At 31.3% G+C, this 21,888-nt stretch overlaps 2 protein-coding genes across 4 annotated transcripts; one reads left to right on the top strand and one right to left on the bottom strand.

The window, feature by feature from the left end:
- Positions 1–900: 900 nt before the first annotated feature.
- sea (mitochondrial citrate transporter scheggia) lies at positions 901–9,746 on the bottom strand. Its single transcript, XM_013312449.1, has 5 exons — positions 9,455–9,746; positions 6,429–6,555; positions 3,250–3,473; positions 2,173–2,337; positions 901–1,721 (listed from the first exon to the last, which is right to left on the bottom strand). Exons 1-5 carry the CDS (start codon positions 9,651–9,653, stop codon positions 1,483–1,485), a joined length of 954 nt encoding a protein of 317 aa, XP_013167903.1. The 5' UTR covers positions 9,654–9,746; the 3' UTR covers positions 901–1,482.
- Positions 9,747–10,056: 310 nt separating this feature from the next.
- Positions 10,057–16,447, top strand: Snr1 (SWI/SNF related, matrix associated, actin dependent regulator of chromatin, subfamily b, member 1). Of its 3 annotated transcripts, none has more exons than XM_013312472.1 (8): positions 10,057–10,270; positions 10,507–10,697; positions 10,949–11,111; positions 11,526–11,673; positions 12,045–12,256; positions 12,590–12,766; positions 13,120–13,258; positions 15,531–16,447. In XM_013312472.1, exons 1-8 carry the CDS (start codon positions 10,190–10,192, stop codon positions 15,620–15,622), a joined length of 1,203 nt encoding a protein of 400 aa, XP_013167926.1. In that variant the 5' UTR covers positions 10,057–10,189; the 3' UTR covers positions 15,623–16,447. The 3 variants fall into 3 exon arrangements, with proteins under 3 accessions (XP_013167926.1, XP_013167927.1, XP_013167928.1); XM_013312473.1 differs by having other exon boundaries at positions 13,120–13,262; positions 15,531–15,612; XM_013312474.1 differs by lacking the exon at positions 15,531–16,447 and adding an exon at positions 15,062–15,077 and having other exon boundaries at positions 13,120–13,262.
- The last annotated feature ends 5,441 nt before the right edge of the window (positions 16,448–21,888 follow it).

The following is a 21,888-nucleotide window of genomic DNA, read 5'->3' as shown; positions in this document are numbered from 1 at the left end:
AGTAATTGAAACAAAGTTAAGCTCAAAATATATTTTGTAAAAATGTTGCGTATGAATAAATCTTTTTTTTTATCATTTTTTTTTTATTTCTAAACCAAACTTTAGGTTTATTTCATTTCGTCATCATCATGATTTTTTCAGCATGAATTTTCTTAATAAAACACATTTTTTTGTTCGATAATTTTATTTCAATGAAAACATAACATAATTATATAAATTTAATAACATTCAAAGCGCAAGTTATATAAAAAATATATACGAGAAATATTCAGAATGGAATGTAAGTCAAGATCTCAATTGTACATGTCTATTATAATAATATTTAATAAAAAAAAATTTGGTTTTTATTATTGGATATTGCCAAAAACATTTTTAGCAAAAAATTATTTTTAAATTATTAAAATATGAAGCGTTTTCTTATTGGAATAACAAAAGAGATCTTAACTGGTAACTGCAAAATTATAAAAATGCATATAAAATCATGATTATAAATACATAATTGTACAAAATGCATCTGATTATATTATTAACTGTCAAAAAATTAAATGTATATAAACGGAATGAAACTGTAAAATATATAAATAAAATCTGCAATTGTTGACTATTAAATTAAAACAGTAACAAAAACACAGCCTAAAAGTATCAAATTCACTTAATTATTTACATGGCAATGGTAAAACTTGAATCATAAACCAACTAAGTTATGTGTAGTGTTTGATATCGCCGTTGTCAATGATGCAGCCAGCTGATTGGCGGATACTTTGACAGTTATTTGACAATTCAATATGGCGCCTATAGTTCCAGATAAGAATGTCAGAAAATAAAAATTAATTAAAAATTCTGTGTAAATATGTGATTTTAGTTATAAAAAAATTGTTCAACAAAATAAAAATCATCAAAGTCAACATTGTTTATGGTTATACCAAAATAAACGCAATTAAAATGTAACAGATAAAAAATAATTAAAAAAAATACTTATCATCACAATCATAAATAAATTAGCCCCAGTGAATTACCAGAATATGAACAGTAAAAAAAATCGTCAATTCAATAAAGTTCACATACTAATGTATGAGTCTTACAAAAATATACTTTTGATATAACACTGATTTACTTATACTAAATACAAAAGCCTACAAATACAAGTTTCTAGCACAGCTCACGCATATTTGTACATCTGACTATAAGTTTCAACTGCCGAAATACAATAACATTGCCATCCCTTTCATACTATTTTAAATAAAAAGAGACAACAATATAATCGTAAATGTTCCGGTAATAAAAACTCAAAAGCTAGGATCAACTTCATACAAAAACTACAAAAACATCGTTATAAACGGATTACACTATTCGCATAATTAGACGCTGTAAGCATAAAAGAAAATCTTTGACAGTTTCTAATGACAGCTGTCAAATGTCAAACATTTTGACAGCTGTCAGTCATAAAAATACATCGAAATAATAGACCAACCGTATTGTTTATCACTTCCATACATAATTAAAGACATCCATGATGCTATCGTATATAGTAAATGTGATTGCAACATCAAATACAACTCTACTGAGTCGCGGTACTGTACCTTTGTAGAAGGCCAATGGTCCTTCGTGCTTCCATGTTTTTATGAAGCAATCCCACGTGCTTCTGTACTTGGCCGCTTCTAAACCTTGCATTCTTGTTTTAACTACGTCGATTGGTGTGTTACCGAACACTGATGCAGCGCCTAGAGATAAAAACATTAAATTAGGAATTTCAAAGAACGAAAATACTTATAATTGGTTTCTAAACTAAATTCCCTTTACAAAATATCTTTAACAAAACAGAGATAGCAATATGTTTTATACAGAGATGTCTCAGAAACCAACTGTTACTTCTCTTATTCATAACCGTTGGATGATTTCTGAGCACTCAAAAAGATGATGTCAGGAAGAGTCATATTTTTCAGTTGAGACTACTCAAACAACTCCTTTTTGTTATTTTTCTTCTAAGTTTATGTTTAAGTTGATTATCGATAAAACACGAATAAAATGACATTTTCTAAGAATGATTTATGGCCCCCGAAACCCCCTTTATACTAAATTTTATGAAAATCGTTGGAGCCGATTCCAAGATTCCAATTATATATATGTACAAGAATTGCTCATTTAAAGATATAAGATATGTTGAAAGTCTACCTGCGACACCACCGAACAATCCTACAATGTATTTGGGTACAGGTTTGTCCCTATCACCACCCTTGTACCAATCCCTCAACGACTCCATCACAAAGAACCTGATCGCTTGATTACTGCCTTGCTTCATTATGGTGGCTGTAACACCCTTGTACACTCCACCGATACCTGAAAACGATTATAAAAAGTAGAACATAGTCTATGCCAAAATTATGGTTTTGTCAAGATAGTATATTTAGTATACGAAATTTTATACTAATTTCAAACTAGCCAGTGATCGCCAAATGAACTGGCTTCAAAAAGAAGGAGGTTTTCATTTCGCCTGAATTTCTTCTATGTTACCACATAACTTCGCTTCTGGTGCTCTGAGATTAATAATTCTTTTCTTAATCGAAAGGTAGTGCTAACAGGTTGGTCCCATTTTTTATTAATAAAAATGGTAATGCATTTCTTCTGCATATTCACTTTAACTGTGTCAAATTTTACGTACGAATCTAAGATCCGAATCTCGATTTTTTTTAAAAAGGTATACAAAGTTTTTGTTTCACGTATTGCGATAAAAAAAATCGATTTAATAGAATTTTAATTGCTGTGATGCTAAAATTAAGAGTAACAGAGTATATTTTTCGTGCTCAATGTAATTCCCGGTCGACGCCATTCGTAAACAGCTAGCAATACTTTGACGTAGCAATCGAGCGTTTATATTTTTATAAGACTAATATAAATACAGCTACGAATCTACAGTCACGAAATAAATATAAAAATAACCGCGCTGATGCAACCACAAGCTAGTGATAGATAAATTTGTCTAATATAACTCAACGTAAGCTGATTACCTTGAAATTTCTTTCGATTTCAAAATCCATAGACAAATAACTACGGTTTAACTCGATAACATCTAATATGATGCTTACCGTAGGTTTCTAACACCAAAATGTCTTTATAAAACATATCATCCCTTTCATTATATTTGACAAAACAGAGATAATATATGATGAGATGCTATATGATTTTTTTATTAAGAGCCCTTCCTTGAGTTACCTACCAATCCTTACAAACCTAAATGTGTTCATGACTCACCTTCTTCCCTCACGATCATCTTAACTCCATGGAAGAATCCTTTAAACCTTGGCTTCTCCATACGCATGTCATTAATAAACTTGACTTTGACTGTCTCCATGGGTGTGACAGCAAACACCGCTTCAGCAACACCAGCTGCGAGGCCGCAGGCCAACTTGCCCGTGGTAGTAAGTGTACCATTGTCAGTCACCATGTACAGCTTCGCCTGTTCGAATACACCGAATCTGTAAAAGATTGAACATGGTTCAAATTCTTATATCAGTTACCAAAATTTTTTGTTTCGTATATCATAAGGTGACAAAGGTTGACTATGGTCTAGTCACCCCTAACTTAGGGTGGTCTCCGAGGTTCTCAGTGGGGAGGTAAGGCTGATGATGATGAAGGTGACAAACAAGAAAGCAGCCACCTGAATTCGCTGTAACAGCTAACCTATAATCGATGGAGATGGAGACTATGCTCCTCCGTCAAAACCACTTCACCTTCCCATCGTTTCTTTATAAGAAAAGGAAAGGGGACTAAAATTAGAGCTTCGACACACACTAATCAGACGAAACGAGCTCACTATACGTCCCCACGTTATGTAGTTAGGAGTGATTAGGCCATAGTCAACCACGTTGGCGCAGTGGGGGATGGTTGACTTCACACATATCTTTGCATTTCTTCTCAGATATGTGCAGGTTGCATCACGATGTTTTCCTTCACCGTAAGAACGTCGGATAAATGTACATATGTAAATCGGAAATCGAAAGACACATTGGTATATGGCGGGATTCGAACCCAGGACCTGCAGATTGCAAGTCAAGGGCTTGACTGAGCCACCGAGGCTCAGTATATTTGTATCGAAGTAGTACATTTGGTAATTAATACACAAACTAAGTAAATGTTGACAAGGAAAATAGTAAATAATATAGTTTCCTTCATCATGTTCTAACAATGTTACATAGCTAAATAATTTGAATACAATAAAATAAAGAATAAATAACATTAATTATTCATTTATATACGCGGAATACAAATTAAAATTTTAAGTTTTTGTAATTTTGCAATTTCATACTAATTATTACTATAGTGTGTTGGTAATACGACAGTTTAAAACAACACAGCTCTGAATATAATAAAAAAGTAGGTTAAAACGTAAATACGGAAAGTAGAAAACCGCTTAATACACTTTTTGTTTTAAAAGAATGTATATTTTCCTGTTCGTTGTAACAAATTGTGTCAAATCATGTTTCGTAATTAACGCGTACTATAGAAATCGCAATAATATACATCGTACATATAAAAGTATCGCATTTCAAACAAAACCTTCTAAAAAAAAATTAATTGTGATTATTGGGTGGCATTGTAAAATAACTTTTCACCTTTATAAAATGAAGCCACTTATTTTTTTGCAAATGTTTGTACGTGTATAAAGCATACAAAATCGAATATTCAATAGCATTAGGTAATAATCGGTTAAAATTGCAAATTTGTCCGTATTGTCATTGAATGCTATCGTGTTATGACATAACAGACCTCTGTTATCGCGTGTGCCATTTCGTAGTGTCGTGAAGTGAACTTAGTACATCTAAGTACTTATTAAGAAAGAACACATATTTTTCAATTGCCCGGAACTCAAGGTTCATTTATACGACCTGCTCCCTACTAATACTCCTGGAACCATTAATATCCCATTCTTGCTAACTATGGTCCATACTCCCTTGGTAAAGGTCCTTTTTAAGTTTTTGTCTACTAATAATATTAAACTTTAATTTCCCATGTCCTTAATATTATTCTATGTATTTAGATTACTAACAACTGTTTTGTTCTTTTTCAGAGTCGCAACCGTCACCATCAACCGATCATTTGTCAAACAGATCTGTACTCCGTCTACCTTTTTGTTCTTTGCTATTTAATCTTTCTTTTTACGTTTTCAATTACCTTCAACCTTGACGTTGGCGAAATCATCGAAATTAAACGATGGGGTCTACTAGTAATAAAAAGAAGAAGAAGTACTTATTATATATTTAGTAAGAAAGTAGTAGAAAATTATGCATGTTTCTAATATTATAAATGCTAATGTTTGGATGGATGGATGTTTGTTTGAAGGTATCACCAAAACGGCTGTATGAATCTCGCTGAAATTTGCCATAGATGTGGAACATAGTCTGGAAGAACAGATTGCCTATTAGTTATGTTTTTTGTCGACGCGGACATGGAGTTGGGGGCGATAGCTAGTAATTAAATACAAATCGGAAATGTAGTTCACATATGTTCGATTTACCGTTTATAAATAGAACGTTCATTTAATTACCTTTATAAGGATTCTCTTAATAGAGCTTGTTATTAATTCAGAAACTAGCATTGGAATTACTGCAATCAGTAATTCTATTTGGTATGATTCCTTTAACCCTACTTACTAGATAAGTTGTAGATAAGTATAAGATGGTATGAATCGAAGGGGCAATCTCCTTTAATTTATTTATTAATATTTTAATTAATATTTAGCCTGGTCATTACCTCCTTCTGTGTCTGATATACAATTAAAACTAGGTCAATGTAACTTTTTATTTACGCGCAAACTATTAAGTTTTGGAATCTCTAAATTTAAAACAGTTTTGGAATTTAGAGCGGCTTCCCTAGAAATCACAAGGCACAGGTTTCTATTTAAAACTTACTAATATTGTAAATGCGAATGCGATCGATGGATGTGTGTTTGTTAGAAGTAATGTCAAAAACAGCTTTATGGATATCTATCTCTATCTAATGATTTATTTTTAATTCCTTACGAACGGACGACAGCTAGTATTTACTTATGTTAAAAAATCAGGATAATTGTCACGAGTGATTGTGAAATTGGAGCAACGCGTTCGAAACACAAATAAAGAAGCGGTGACGTCATAGGTTTGTTTACACGTAATGTTATGTAAGCGATCGTGGCATGTGTCGGCGTTGTCAGGCAAGTTGTGCGGTACGATATCGTGTGTCGTACAGAACGATTGTAATTGTGTCCGGCGCCTCCGGTCTTAATAACTAGGGATGTACTGGTATTTTTCCATCGATATCGATATAAATTTATCGATAGAATTAGTGACTCAAATTGGACTAGTTATGATTAACTTGCCGTTATAAAAGGGGGGAGACTGCACAGTATGTACTTGAATCTGAATTCAGTTATCGTAAACTAATATTTAATTTACCTGACTGCAGATTTTGGTATGGATCCATACAGCAATACGCTAAGACCTCTATAGAGGCCGAAAAAGCCATGACCTTTCACAGTTTTCTTGACACAATCTATTATACCTGTGTACTTTTTGGTGCCACCTGAAACAAAGAATACAGGGTGTTAAATTATTTAACACTAGCAATTTACCTCCTGTTTAGACCTGAAATACTTAGCTACTATATACCTTACTAAATAGCCTATGTTACTTTTTCATAATGGCAAAAGAATTTTTATAATCAGTCTTGTAGTTTTTGAGTCCATTTGTTACATACAAAGTAATCATTCCGTAGACTACTTAAAATGATAGAGTTGCATATTGAATGTAGCTTATCTCAATATCAACATAACTGACAGGAAAGAGTATTTATGTTAAACAACAAATAAAGTATTTCTAAAGATATATATCTTTAAGGCTCGGCGTAAACGGGCAACTAATCACAGCGAGTCGCTTGCAGCAATCGCTTCAGACCACATCTGTGTGCCTATCCTAACAAAAAGCATGAAACATTGTGTGAACTATTTGCCGCTGGCCACAAGTGGCTTTAGACTTAGGCCCGTCTGCGTTGAGCCTAAGACTGTTATCTGCTTTTCATCTTAATATCATATGAATACCTTATCTTATCTTAGTAATATTTAAAAATGTGAATGTTTGGATGGACAGATGTTTCTTAGAAGGTATTTCCAGAATGGCTCAACGGATTCTCAATATAATTTAGCATGACTAGAAAATTATCTGGAAGAACACAGGTTATTTATCAAGTTTTTTTTTAATTCCGTGCGGCCATAATTTCAAAGGACAGCTAACATATAACTATATTATAGTTTAATTTGTATCTATTCAAACAAAGTTTTAGTGAACTAAACATCTCAGTCAACATACATCTGTTTGAGTTTCTTTTTTTATACCAAAAGGTGGTAAACGAGCGAGCAGCCACCTGAAATCGCTGAAAAACCGAAATGACTGTTGCCCATAGATATACGCAATTGCATATGCGTTGCCTACCTTTAATCGACGGAGGAGAGGATGCACAGAAAAAAAATATCTTCCCTTTCCATGCATCCTCTCATCCGGAAAGTCCACTTACAAAAAGAGGACTAAATTAGGCCTCCAGGACGCACACCCATCAGACTGTACTTGGAATTGCTTCCACTACACTCCTGTCTTCTGTGTGGTCATGGTATTTCACCGGGCAAGCCAGACCGATTCGTGCGAGGATGTTAAAGCAGGCTCTACCACTGTTCTATTGCTGTATAACTTGTATATCAACAGTATTATGTCATGTCTCATCCTCTTTGATAAAATAAAGACATGTTTTTCTATTGGAGTTACTTTTAAGTTAGCATTAAGTATGTGTTAAGTATATGTTAAGTAGAGTTATATTTTGATCATATAACAGAAGTCAATGTTTCACAATGTTTGATTTATGTCAAGTTATTTGTACTAATATGACAACTTTTGGGTCTGTCTAATAAGATAAACTAACAAAAATAAAGTTGTTTTTTTAGCCATTTTGAATGTGGCTAGTATATTCTAGTATGATATGTAGGAAATTATCTTTTTTAGCCAGAGAAGAATTCCGAAAATTATTAAATTGGTATAAGAATTTAATGCTGAGCCTTCATATTTCCACCTGAAGGTCTTTCCCCACCATCAATGTTTTGTAACATAGTAACATTGAATTGGACATATTGAGCACTTAAAAGGCCAACAACTCAACTTCCTATCAGATATTATGTAGAAATTATAAGATTCTAACATTGTCTGTTGCCTGTATTTAGCTCTGAATGACACCTAAGGTAAGTTCACTACATATGGAGGTAAGTCGGATAACTAGTCTCTGTATCCCTGCATTATTTCACTTCCCGTCAATATGTGAAAAAGTGTTTTATGAGATCAAATGGGAAAGTAAATCAAGGATTCACAATTTCAAGACTTGTAGCAGCAGGGATCCATGTCAATAATTTTTTTAAGAATCTCTAGCTATAGATAACTGATCTATGGCTTTATTGTGAAATGTATTAAATTATGGAAAACTGAATACAAGCTAACTTGTATATAATTTATGATAAAAGTGATGGCTCAATCTAATGCAGTATGGTATCAGATAAGATTATTGTGGCTGTGATAATAAGACCATGATATGATTTCATATACAGAAGATGTTTATCGGAGAACTTGAGTACATCTGATCAAACCTCTGATGTTTTGTAATATTAGGTAAAAAAACTAACAAATACATGCTTAAAATTAACCTTTAAACTTTTACAGAAGCCTATTTTGGTAATAAAAAATACATATATTATATTATCATACAAAAGATAAACTTTGTTACAAAATTTTTCATCAATACTATAATTACTGAATACAGTTATTATTTGAATAAATACACATTTAAAGAAGTAAATAGGTAATCTGCAATCGGAAATCATGTTAGATTCTTATTAGAATTTATAATATAATCTTTTATGGATTCTTGCAATGTCATTTTGATAAAAAAAATAGTATCAAATTTTCGCGCTACCAAGTTTTAGAAAGAAATAAGTTTGATAAAATTAACTTTTCATAGAATTGGGTATTTAACAGACACTTAAATCACTTTGAAATTAGAATATTGAATGGTTCTCATAAAATTTTGGTGGTTCAATGAAAACAGTTTTTCCGACGAAGGAACAAAGTCCAAATTAACTGCGACTTAAGTTCGTCGTAAGGTGTTTATGGTTATAACAAGGTTTAATGATTCCAACCTCGAATAAATCTTTTGTAACACGACTCTAATTACTTATGTACGCAATACAACATTAATAAGAATGTGCTTTTGTTTTTAAGATACTATTGTCATAATTAGCTACAAAAGTGACTATTTAGCATAATTACAAATAGCAATACAACATAACTACAAATCAGAAAGACCGAATTATTAAGGTAATTAATGCTCACTAATTAGTAACATTATGACTTACAATTTAGAAAGAACAAAAAGTTTAACGTGTACTGACCTTTTTCGTCTAACTGGAGTTGAGTTTTAACATATTCGGTTGGGAATGTAATACAAATTTCAATGCCACCAGTTATTCCTCCGGCTACAACGCCTTTTAACCCGACGGATCCTGCACCTCCCGCCGCAGCCGCTGCTCCTGTTTCAGTCATCCATGGTCTTGAAAAAGGATTTTTGAAGTTTCCTGCCTTTGTAGACATTTTACTAAGAATTCGGCACTGGTCGCAAAAACGACTGCGGCGCGGTGAGCAACACTCCCCCTGACAACAAAATCCTAACTGAAGAAAAAAAAATTAATGAATGTTTGTTTCATTCATTCTTCATTCTTTGTAATTTCCTACATCATGTTCATTCGCATTGGTCATTCAGAATCCTCATTCATATTGCATGCAGTTTGATTCTTTGGTCAGGGTGAGGGTTGCAAATTAGGGAAAGGTTTTACGCTTTTAAGCGTCCCAGGCTTAATATTGTAAATGTGTGCTATTCAAATTATTTCTGTTTATAAGTTTAGTAATTCTGTATTTCGTAACAAATCTTAAGTTTTAGCAGTCGCATGGAATTTTTTATCTATAATTTACACTTGTCTATGTTTTTCGATGACGTTTGTTTATGCTTGTTTCGGTTTCGTTTTGTGTTTCGTTTTCGGCGTCTAGATTCCAATCTCTATTTTGTGTTCAATTTGATTTCTTATTAATTTGTAATTTATCCATAGGAGTAGTATTACAAAATCATAATAATGGCTCTCCGAACATACGGCGATAAGCCGATTAGTTTTCAAATCGAAGAAGGTGGAGATTTTTATTGTGTCGGATCAGAGGTACATACGTTATTTATGTATTCATTATGCTTTATTTTTAAAAACATTATATTTATTCTATCTTAAACATGTTATAAATCTAGATATTTAATAGATTAATGTAGTGCTTATTCAAACGTAATTAAAATAACCTCAATAAAATAGTTTGGTCCTTTTTAGTATGGAATATTGGCTTATGCTCAAAGTATAACAGTTTAGTTTAATGTTTAAATACATTTGAATGGTATTTCAAACAGGTTGGTAACTATCTGCGGCTGTTCCGTGGATCTCTTTATAAAAAGTACCCTGGCATGGCCAGGAGGACTCTCACTAATGAAGAGAGAAAGCGATTGATTGACAATGGTCTAGGACCTCACGTACTCTCCAGCTCTGTTTCATTACTAAAAGCTTCTGAAGTTGAAGATATTATTGAAGGAAATGATGATAAGTAAGTATGAATGAAATTGTAACTAAAAAGTAAAGTTATAAGAATGTTTTTTATGATTATTATATAAAGTAGTTATTATAAATAGATAAGACTTGAATGTTGTTTGTAATGTAAAAAAAAAAATTACATCAATACTTGGTTTGGTCAAATTCCTTGTGGCATTATGTCCTGATGTTATAATTAAAGTTCTAGTCTTCTATTCCGATAAAATTGAAATTGTTTCTCTTATGAACTTTTTCTAAACTTTTAAGGTACAAAGCTATATCAGTAAGTCAGGAGTTAGCCACCCCTAGAGAAAGCAAGAGTAAGAAGCCACACAATCCATCATGGCTCCCAGTTATGCCAAACTCCTCACATTTAGATGCGGTACCTCAAGCAACACAGATCAGCAGAACTAGAGTTCATAATAAAAAGGTAGGATTATTTTTACAGACAGATTTACCAGGGTATGTAATTGATTGATTGATAAATGAGAAACCATTACAAGTATGAGTCATTTCACAGGAGAAATTTGAGTTAGAGAGAAACCTCTATATGCGAGAAAAATATTACAATCCCTTGGGCACTCTATTATCTGGCTCAGACAATATTTATTCAGATTAATATCACAATATTGGGTACTAAAATAGGAAATGCAATGATATAAACACATTTTTGGCCACCAATTGAGTTATCAAGTACACTTTCATAAAAAAAATTATTATAATACTGTATATACATATAAGTGAACGAGGAATAAGTCAATTAAAATAAGTTACATTACTTACCCCTCTATTTTGTTCTTTGTATTAAAATATGTAAAATAACATTTTTTTAAATGTTTAACAGGTTCGCACATTCCCGTTGTGCTTTGATGACACAGATATGACGGCCATGTTGGAGAATGCATCACAGAAGCAGATCCTAGTACCAATACGTCTTGATATGGAGATTGAAGGCCAGAAGCTAAGAGATACATTTACATGGAATAAAAACGGTTATTATTTTATCATATTTACTTCATATAACATTTATCAGACATTTGTATGGTAAAGGGTAACATTGTGATACAATATGCACATATCTGTGAAGAATTTCAAATATATGTTTGAAGTCAATCCGTTCTGGACCTGGTTGACTGGCCTTATCACCCCTAACTTAGAGTAGTCTCCGAGCCCTGCAGTGGGGTCATATAGTGATCTGATGATGTCGGTTAAGCGTAACATAGTTGATTAGCTGTCTTTATTATTATATCAGCGGTGAACTTCGATGCTTGAGTAATATATATATTTAAATATTTTTTTGTTTTGGTGCACACACATAATATCTGAAGTATTTATAGTATAAAACACTTTTATATCTTTACAGAATCAATAATAACACCGGAACAATTTGCGGAGGTTCTTTGTGATGATTTGGAACTGAACACTGTTACATTCATACCGGCCATAGCATCATCCATCCGTCAACAGATTGATGCATTCCCCAATGAACCTCCTGCTATACTGGAGGAGCAAAGTGACCAAAGAGTCATTATTAAACTTAATATCCATGTTGGGAATACTTCGTTAGTTGATCAGGTAAGTTTTTGTTTCAAATTTTGACCTTAAGTCCACCAAGAATTGAGTTCATTTCAGCAGCTTTTTTCTATCTCTTTCTATAAATAAACAAACAATTTTGGTATTAAATTGTCATTGCTTTTTACAAACTAAGTAATTACTAAACATAAGTCTGTATGCACAGTAATTACTAAACATAAGTCTGTATGCTAAACCAAATATTAACCCTTTTTAAATTACTTATTATCAATATCATTCTAACTGCTTGTAGGCTTGTTAAAACATGTTCCGTGCTACTATTATTCATATTACTGTTTTAAATGTTGCATTGAATGTATTAATATTTACTTTCAGGTTGAATGGGATATGTCTGAGAAAGAGAATAACCCTGAACAATTTGCGATGAAACTTTGTGCAGAGTTGGGTTTAGGAGGGGAGTTTGTGACAGGCATAGCTTACAGTGTGCGGGGACAGTTGGGATGGCATCAGAGGACTTATGCGTTCAGTGAAGCACCATTGCCGGTTGTTGAGGTACGTTGCGTTTCCACTGTCGAAACACTGATACACATTCTCATTTATGACTCACTGATTATGACTGGATCAATTTTGACAATACACTTTTTGGAAACTAGCTTAGGTGTGTTAGAGTAACTTACAAAACTTTTTTTTATTTATCCTGCGCTGTCAAAGTTGCGAACGACTTATAGTAGTTATATATTTTTAGACGAATTATGTGGATAACACATACTGTTCAATTTCGTTTAAGAATGTAAGAAGACGTGTATTAAATTCGTACTAGAGTCATGGCAGTCAAGACCCACTGACAACCCAAACCAATAATTATTTTAGTAGCATTTCCAATAACTATTTTAACATTTTTCCAGACACCATATCGGCAACCATCTGAAGCAGATCAATGGGCTCCGTACTTAGAGACTCTGACAAATGCAGAAATGGAAAAGAAGATACGAGATCAAGATAGAAATACACGCAGAATGCGACGTCTGGCTAACACAACACCGGGTTGGTAAATATGCACTACGATGGGTTTATTTATAGTGTTAATATTATTTTGTTGCTTATAAAATTGATACAAATATATCGACAAATACAATGAAAAGAGTTACATCTTTTAATAGATCTCATAAGAGAACTTTATGAAAAGAGTTGTATTTTTTAAAATGCCTCATATCACTTTTAAACTTTTTTAACTATGCTATACATTTGGGAAATGTATTTGACGAAACCCTAGATTCTAGGTTTGATTATTCTAGGGCCTAGAATTTATAATCATTTTCTCGAGTCCTAAATTTTTGTATGTACTTAATATTAAACTTTTGATGGATTTTTCTATGCAATTTTATGGTATCCCTTTTTATTTATGCGTAATTTTCGCGTTTTCTTGATAAAGGTATGATAACAGAACCCCGGAGGTTAACTCAAGGAAATTACATCTCTTAAGAGATCTCATAAGAGATGTAACTCTTTTCGTTACATGGGTCAAAATCGTTTTTAACATAAAAGGATAGGCAAAATAAGGTCAAAGCAATGTCAACATTTTAATCAAATGTCATTGTTTAAAAGATTTATTACACCTAATAAACCTTTTTATTTAATTAGATTTTTATGACAAATATCTGCCATTTTAAAAATAATCTACCAAAATATGCCCATTGTTTTATGAACGCGGGACATACGAACATTGATTTTTATTTTTTATATATAGATATAGATTATGTATAACGCGACTGTACTTTTAATGATATTTTAATGAAATTAATAATGGAATAATTTTGCTCATCGATTTTCGTATATAGGTTTTGGTTTGGAAATTTTATTTTTGGTTATTATTGATTTAGGGAAAATAATTATTACTAGTGATTTAAATTGTTATATAATATTACGATAAAAATATAATTATTTTAAATACTCTTTTGGTTACTTCTTTTATAAAAAAATAGTTTAAATTACATCTTTTTTATTATCTTTTATGTATGCAGTTAACCGTGGGTTTTTGGGATGAAAATCTCTGTATAAAATATATCGTCATCCCTGTCATTATATTTGACAAAACAGAGATAACAATCTGTTTTAAATCGAGAGTTTGGTCTCGGAAACCCACAGTATGTTAAATATTTATTAATTGAACTTATTATGACAAATGTCAGTCATATTTCATATATAGTATTATTTTAGTATTTTTTATTTAATATTTCTATGTATTTTATGTACTTAAAATGTATTTTGTGTCTTAGTTTGTAGTTTTGGACTTTATTAATGTATTAAAACCTCTTTTTATTATTTTTAATTATTTAAATTAATTTATTTTGATTTAAAAAACTTAATGTCGTGCATAATTCTTTATGACGAATGACTGTTTGTTTTTTGTTATTTTTTATTAAATGTGTTCAATGATATAAGTACAATTATTTAAGTGTATTTTTAGTTAATTTGTTAAGCTTGCATGAAAAAATAATCACAATTATGGGAAATATTTTATTTTACTTTATTTATTTTTAAAAAACTATTTTTCATATAACCTTTTTCGACCAAATAAACTTAAAAAGGTTCGTTTAAGTTAGATATTCAGCCAGTTGCACTACATAATTTTGGGATGTAGTTTTTGGATGTTAACAAAAAAAAGTATCGTAAATGTAGTATTAATAAAAGGACGACGTTTTTCTTTTGGTCTTACAATGTGTATACGGGTTAGGAATAGATTTTTAGACTGTTTTGTAGGTTAAAAGTAGAAAGAAAATATATGAAGTTAATGTTTAGGTACTGATTACGATATATTTATTTTTTCATGCATGTCTCAAACAACAGAAGTAGTAAAAAGTAAGTGGACTGTTAAATTTTTATCACATTAAAAATAAATGTTTTTTTTTCTTCAAAATTCTCAACTTTTGTTTCATTTTAGTAACAACTCGTAAATAATTAACTTTTTTTTGGCTCGCAGCGGGTGATTAAATTGACGCAATCTGCTTACGGTTTTATTTTTTAACGACAATACTTTGTGATTTGAAAATTTTTATTTACATAGTTTTTTTAACAGAAAGGGTTCTCAAAATACTTTAAAAATATATATACAACGTATTTGTACGAATTCCGAAATATTTTATTTAATTTGTATAATATTCTTAAAAAAATCCTAGAGTAAAAAAAATATTAAGATTTTTTAAAAATCTCTTTTTAAATGACAAAGTATTGTCGATTTTGGTAGTTTTTATATTAATATTGTAAAACGGCAACACTGGATCGGGCTTAGTTCTGATGATGTACTTTTTGGTGACAGATGTGTCGTTGAGCCGGGCCGTCAACCGGCTGATCCGTGCCGACGAGGCCCTCTTCCAGAACACGCCAGAAAAGAGGAGGAAAAAAATTTAATCGCCCAACGCTTGCCGACAACATATATTCCTGCTTCATTATATCATAAGGGTTTTTATGTTAGATATCACTAGTTCTAGTAGTAGAAATATAAAAAAAAACTAGTGCACAAAAAAATATAGAAGTTTTCAAACTTATTGGTGGCTCGGAATATCGTATGAGTCGCTGCGTAGAATACAATGTTAAGTGTAATTGGGATGCAGGGAGAGAGCACTGCGCATTTTGCGGTGACCTTGAGCCGCCAAGATATTTGAAACGTCCAATACTTATGACGTCTCAGTGTATAAAACGAGATATTTTTAACCGACTTCAAAATGAAGAAGGTTTTCTATACGCCTATATGTTTTTTTTGCTCTACCTGAATAATGTGCACGTATTATATATACTACCTGAAAGTTATTACCATAGACTTCGTACACAAGGCAACGTAAATCGTCGAAACTAATATTGTTGCGTGACCTGACTCATCTCTCCCGCCACATAGCGACTACATGTCAACTGTATAGATTTGCTCCGCCATCTTGAAAATTGCAGCGACTATTCTCATGACGATTTTGACAAACCGGTTGCGATGCGATTTAAAAACGGCTAAACACTAACGCTTTTTATATCAGTTTATTATGTCTCATTAAAGTTTAAATAATTTGCGAATGCGAATAATGAAAGATTGCGATCCTTTGGCGATGACAGATAGAAATGTGTACGAATCTTTATGACATTATTGCGTAACTAGCGACTAACATTGGATTTCGAAGATTTACGTTGCTTTAAACCTTAATTCTATGGTGTCCAGTGTGACGAACAACTAATTAAAAAAATACTAAACTAGTTTAGAGAAAATTACGTAAGTATGACTTTACTAAAAAAAAACAGTTTTTTGGTACAAAAAATTTCGTCAAATTAAGGGTTAAGTGTGAAAGGTCTTAGAGTCTACTGTCAGCGTTTCGCTGCGGCGATTACGCGTTGCCGACGGGTAAACACCTCGGTGGATTCTGCCAGGTTGGTCTTATGCTCTTTTACATTCAATGCTCTGATGATGTAATTTTAATATGCATATTAAAAATATATAAATCTGCTACTTTCTTGTAACTTGTGGTTAGTAGTTGAGAAATTAGAATTTTTCTAATGATAAATGTAAGTGTATAACATTTTCTAGGTATAAGTTTATTGATCTGTTTAAATATAAGGTTCCGTTTCTGAAAGCCTCCTGCAAAAAATAATTTTTCTGTCATTTTCTATGATAAAATGTCAGAGTTTAGTTTTTGTTATTTTGGCCAAGGTAAACCAATGGTATAAGATGGTTTTTGCTTATTTAGATTTTTTCCATTGCATCAATTGGCCTAATGAAAAAAAATCCTATTGGGCTTAGCGAAACACTCTCTAAATTTAGATTTTTTCTGTTTTAACTTTTTTTTTATTTTGTATTTTCTACATTGTCTTAAATTCCTGGTATAGGAGTATGCATTCTTTTGTACTTGATGATACTAGATGTTGCAAAATTTTCTTAAAAAAAGAAAAAAAAATTGTTTTTTAATAAATAGTAGTGCGCGGTTCAAATTCCAATTTCTAGATTTACTATTTCTTATAAATTTATTATAGATTAAAAAAATATATGTAACTTTTATGGGAAATAAATGTATTACTTTTTAAAATTGTCGTATTTTTTCCTTATTCCTGGCGATATTATGATGAGAATAAAACTATACGTTTTGCAATAGTTATGCATAAATTTGTGGGTGTGGCAGTGCCCCAGCCGAGGTGAGTATGGTCGATCTATTGTGAGGCTTTTCAAAATCAGCACTGGAACGTAAACACTAACTGGCGCCAATGAGTCCATTCCAGGCCAGAGCCACTGTCCTATTGTATTGGCATAATGTAAATCAGGCAATATCTATATTAATATTATAAAGAGGATTGATTGAGATAGGAAGCTACAGTTATCTCTAATGTGAATAGTAGAGGCTATATTTATTACTAGATTTTTTTTTATTTTAACCAGGCGAAGTCGCGTGCAATTGCTATTATAAAATTCAATAAAAAAGATCGTAAACTAATGTTCTTTATTTAAAACTAAAAGATTTTTCTTTTTAATTTTTAGGAAAAGCGACATCTACAGTATAGAATGGTAACTACTGATAAGAATAGTATAAATGTTATAACTGGATTGTCTTTTGTTTAATAAATAGTATTCGATATTTTCGAGCGACTTTTATTTTGGTGCCGGTTCCTTTTAATTAATACTTCGTGATTAAGAAATAAAATAATAACTTTAAAAACAGTATGTTGCGTTATATCCTTGGAAATTATTTATAATTCAAATCAGCGTAAATAATAGAAATCTGTTAAAATTTGAAAGTAACGTTTAAAAACATTATTATAACTTGAAGGTACTATAAAATTTCAAACAATTTCTTATGGAAAGTAATTTCTTAATAACCATATTTATATTGTAGAACAAAGGTCGTTTAAATTCGACTTATTTTTTAAGATTATTATAACCAGTCTTAGGAGATGCATAAATAGTGCCGTATAAGATTTATAGTCTCTCTTAAGACGTTAAGATGTGCCGATTTAAGTTTTCTTGTGAAAAACATTTTCTACGCATGCGTCAAATCCACCAATGTTGTGATGCAGACTTGGCCCTTCCAGAGCTAGTGATGTCTGCATATCGATAGTTAAATGTCGATAAGATATTTATAAAAGAATTGTTGGATGATAATTTAATATTTTATTTTAAATAAATTTATATGCAGATCAAATTAAAAGATAGAATATTGTTCGATGTAGATTTTATTTGATTGAATTATTAAAATGTTATGACTAATTTTTAAATGAAAGTCAATTATAAATCAAATTTTAAAAACAAAAATAAAATTATAACCTAGAAAAGTCTTTCACTTGGATCTATAATAATATTTTTTTATAAACAGTAGTAAATCTTTTAATCATATCAAGTGTTGTGAGTGAAAGTAAATAAATAAAAAAAGGAATTCCAATTTTTTTCTAATAAAGTTATAATAGACAATAAAATCGACGTGTTTCACGGCCCTAATGGTGGATTTTCGCAGTTCAGTGCGATAAAATGTTCTTTGAAGGCGGCAGCAAGCGCGCCTTCTCCGCGAACCCCGCCAACGCGTATTTTAAAAATGCAACCTTAAAATTTTGTCCTGTGCAATATTCGGATAAGTGTAAATTTTTTTTGTTTAATTGTTACGTAAATTGACTTAATATCGTGTAATTAATTAAAAAAAGTGTTTGTGCAAATTTCAAAGATGTTAATTTATTTAATTTTGTGTTTGTGGAAAGTTTTGGATTTTAATTTTTTCGCAGCTGACTTTAAGGTAAGATTATAAAGTCTTTTTATAATTTAGTCTTTTTTAATTAAGTTCAAATAGTATATTTATTTATTAATATCATAGATTGAAATACATTCTGATTAATTTTGTCGATTGGAAGACAAATGTCATTATTTTTACACGGTATGTTTTAAATCAGTAATTAGTAAAATTAATGTTTTATACTTATAAATAATTTTGTCTATATTGAAGAATGTGATTATATTACTGAATAATTTTATGTATGTACGTTGATAATTATCAAATTGCGTTGTAATTAGCAACTGTCTTAAAAATTGACATGCCATTGACTTCTTGCTGGCGACTAGTGTTTAATATTGGATGTTTTTTTGCAAAAAGAATTAACTGCAATTGTTCTCTTACAAACTGCATAAGTTGTGCCTCTTTTATGTTTGATAAAGGTTGGATTAAAGACACGGAGTCGAGTTAAAGATTTTACAAAGATGGATTGGACATTTCGGTTCTGTATGCCTTATATTTTGATCTAGAATCTGAACAGCTTCATCGTGTTTGAAGATCGAGGTGTCGTTCCAATTTGTATTTTATTGGAAGTCAGAAATAAAAGAAATATTTTCACCAAAACGACTACACATTTTCGCTACATATATTTCTATCTTAATAATATAATTGCGAATATTTAGATGGATGTTTGTTTGAAGGTATCTCCAAAACGACTGAACGGATCTTGATGAAATTTGCCATATGTATAATAGTCTGGAATAACACATAGGCTACTAATTATGTTTGTTTTTTACTCCGCAAGGATGAAGTGGCGGGTGACATCCAGTTTTGCTATATTCCTCCATTAATCTTTTCGATATGCTAAAATCGAAGCGTAACAAACATAACTTTGTCTGTGTTCAAACATTTATTAAAACTTAATCTCAATTAAGATTGGAAGCTTCGGTTTGAATAATTAAATTTATCATCTATCCGAGTCAAAGTTTGAGAGCTGGCCAAATAATGTAGTAAGCCTACATTGATTGGTTACATCCGTCTTACTTAAACGATGGATTTACCAAATTGGTCTTTGGTTTATTAGTCGACCTAAAATCAATGGTAGAAATTGTGTTCTGATATTATACAATTAATTTTCAAAGTAATTTAATATGGTCTTCTTAGATTAGAAATATAATATAACTAATTAGTTTATTTCTCACAAATAAATGCTATTTTCGTTTGCTGGAAATAATATAGTTTTTTATGTTGGCAGCACTAAGTGGATTTTGTAAATCAAAGAAGGTTAAGTAGTTAATGCCTAAAAAAATATAGCAATTAATATCTGAATCAATCATGCATACAAAAGACGTCAATTTTTTTCCATAATATTTCAGCATGGTGACCTATTTGGCACATTTGCGGCTTCTTTTCTCGCGGGCGGTTAATTTTGTATTCTTAAATGGAGAGCTTTTTCTATTGAAGACCGCAGTAATTTTTCTTGTATGTAAAATAAAATACAGGATGTATTCATTTTTACAATGCCATTCGAATTCATGAATATTATTTGAGGTTATTCATCGATGTCATTTTTTTTTCATATTCTTGGCAAAGATTAAGCAGCGCTTTAAATATTTTTTTCTTTCTGATCCCGAAATTGAAATTTGATTATTCATTTCGTCTTCAAACGTCAATAAGAATTTAATTATAATATTAATAATATAAATAATTAACATTTCCAATTTTGTTTTTTCGCATTTTTAATGTGTTCGATAAAGGTTTGATCTCTATTCTAGGACGTACTATTTGATACCCAAGCTTTTAACACGTAACGTTCGAAAATCGTATTGACAATAGTATTGGTTACAAAGAGTAATGAGAGGTCTTGGATGTAGTGTTACATAACGGAGGCGAGTTTACGTCTAGGGCTGTCAACTCAATTAACCCACGGCGAAATAACAAACAAAGGACCACTTGCCAACCCTTCATTCTTTGGATAACGAAAAATATACGCTAGTCGTTGTCTTTGATAGACAACCTCTTAACATATACATCATGTAAACTGGAATTTTACTCAAACTTGAAGAAGTGGCAACCCTACATGTAGCTAGGGTTGCCGCATAACAGTCGATGCTACATTAAGTTTTGGCAGTGTTTGATGTTTAGTTATTGTTATTTATGACTTCAACGATAGTGGGATTCCTCGTTACTTTTTTTTTGCACGTGTTCGTTTTTCTTCTCATGTATCTTTAAATTACTTTAATTTAAAATAATCATCTATATCAAATTTGACTAATTAATCTCCTTGCTCCTTTCAGAAACTATTTTAGTTCTTGTTTCCTTTAAATGGGATGTTGTTGGAATAATTTTGCGTTATTTAGACCACGTACTGAAATTCCCGTTGACATCGTAGACTTTGGTAAATCTAACAAAAGAGCTATAAATAGAAACAAAGATATATAAACTGTTAGGTTATGCTATTTAAGTTTTGAATCTTGTCTCAATATCGACTAACTTTATTAAAACTTTAGCTTTCTTATAGTTAGTAGTTAATTAAACTAAAATACAATTCTTACTAATATTATAAATGCGAATGTTTATATGAATAAATGGATGTTTGTTTGAAGGTATCTTCGTAATGGTTCTACGGATCTTAGTGAAATTTGGTATACATGTAGAACATAGTCTGGAAGAACACATAGGTTACTAATATTTTTTCAATTCCTCGCAGACGGTATCGCGTCCTACAGCTAGTTTAAATAGAAAGACGAAAATCGTAATCAAATGTTCCAGACGCTGTGTAGTAAAGTAAACATCGAGTAGTTTAATTAGAATTCGCGGTAAGAGAGTAAAAGCACTACATATAAATACTTGCAGCTATCTAAGAGTAGCTACATTTGTTTGGTTAGTGAATTTACATTGTATTATGTAATTATGAAACGTCAAACCGCGTGATAGTTTCTGCAATCAAAT

Source organism: Papilio xuthus, unplaced genomic scaffold (assembly GCF_000836235.2).
Source record: "Papilio xuthus unplaced genomic scaffold, Pxut_1.1 DF827679.1, whole genome shotgun sequence".
Lineage (NCBI taxonomy): Eukaryota > Metazoa > Arthropoda > Insecta > Lepidoptera > Papilionidae > Papilio > Papilio xuthus.
The sequence above is the reverse complement of the archived record's forward strand: the minus strand, read 5'-3'. Positions and strand labels throughout refer to the sequence as shown.

What these genes read in the sequence shown, in the direction of transcription:
- sea (XM_013312449.1), bottom strand. Translation starts at nt 9,653, where the DNA reads ATGTCTACAAAGGCAGGAAACTTCAAAAATCCTTTTTCAAGACCATGG. An exon ending in ACTCCAGTTAGACGAAAAAG is followed by an intron (nt 6,556 to 9,454) that starts GTCAGTACACGT and finishes TCTTTGTTTCAG; the next exon opens with GTGGCACCAAAAAGTACACA. An exon ending in ATACCAAAATCTGCAGTCAG is followed by an intron (nt 3,474 to 6,428) that starts GTAAATTAAATA and finishes AATCTTTTACAG; the next exon opens with ATTCGGTGTATTCGAACAGG.
- Snr1 (XM_013312472.1), top strand. Translation starts at nt 10,190, where the DNA reads ATGGCTCTCCGAACATACGGCGATAAGCCGATTAGTTTTCAAATCGAA. An exon ending in ATACTTCGTTAGTTGATCAG is followed by an intron (nt 12,257 to 12,589) that starts GTAAGTTTTTGT and finishes ATTTACTTTCAG; the next exon opens with GTTGAATGGGATATGTCTGA. An exon ending in CACCATTGCCGGTTGTTGAG is followed by an intron (nt 12,767 to 13,119) that starts GTACGTTGCGTT and finishes ACATTTTTCCAG; the next exon opens with ACACCATATCGGCAACCATC.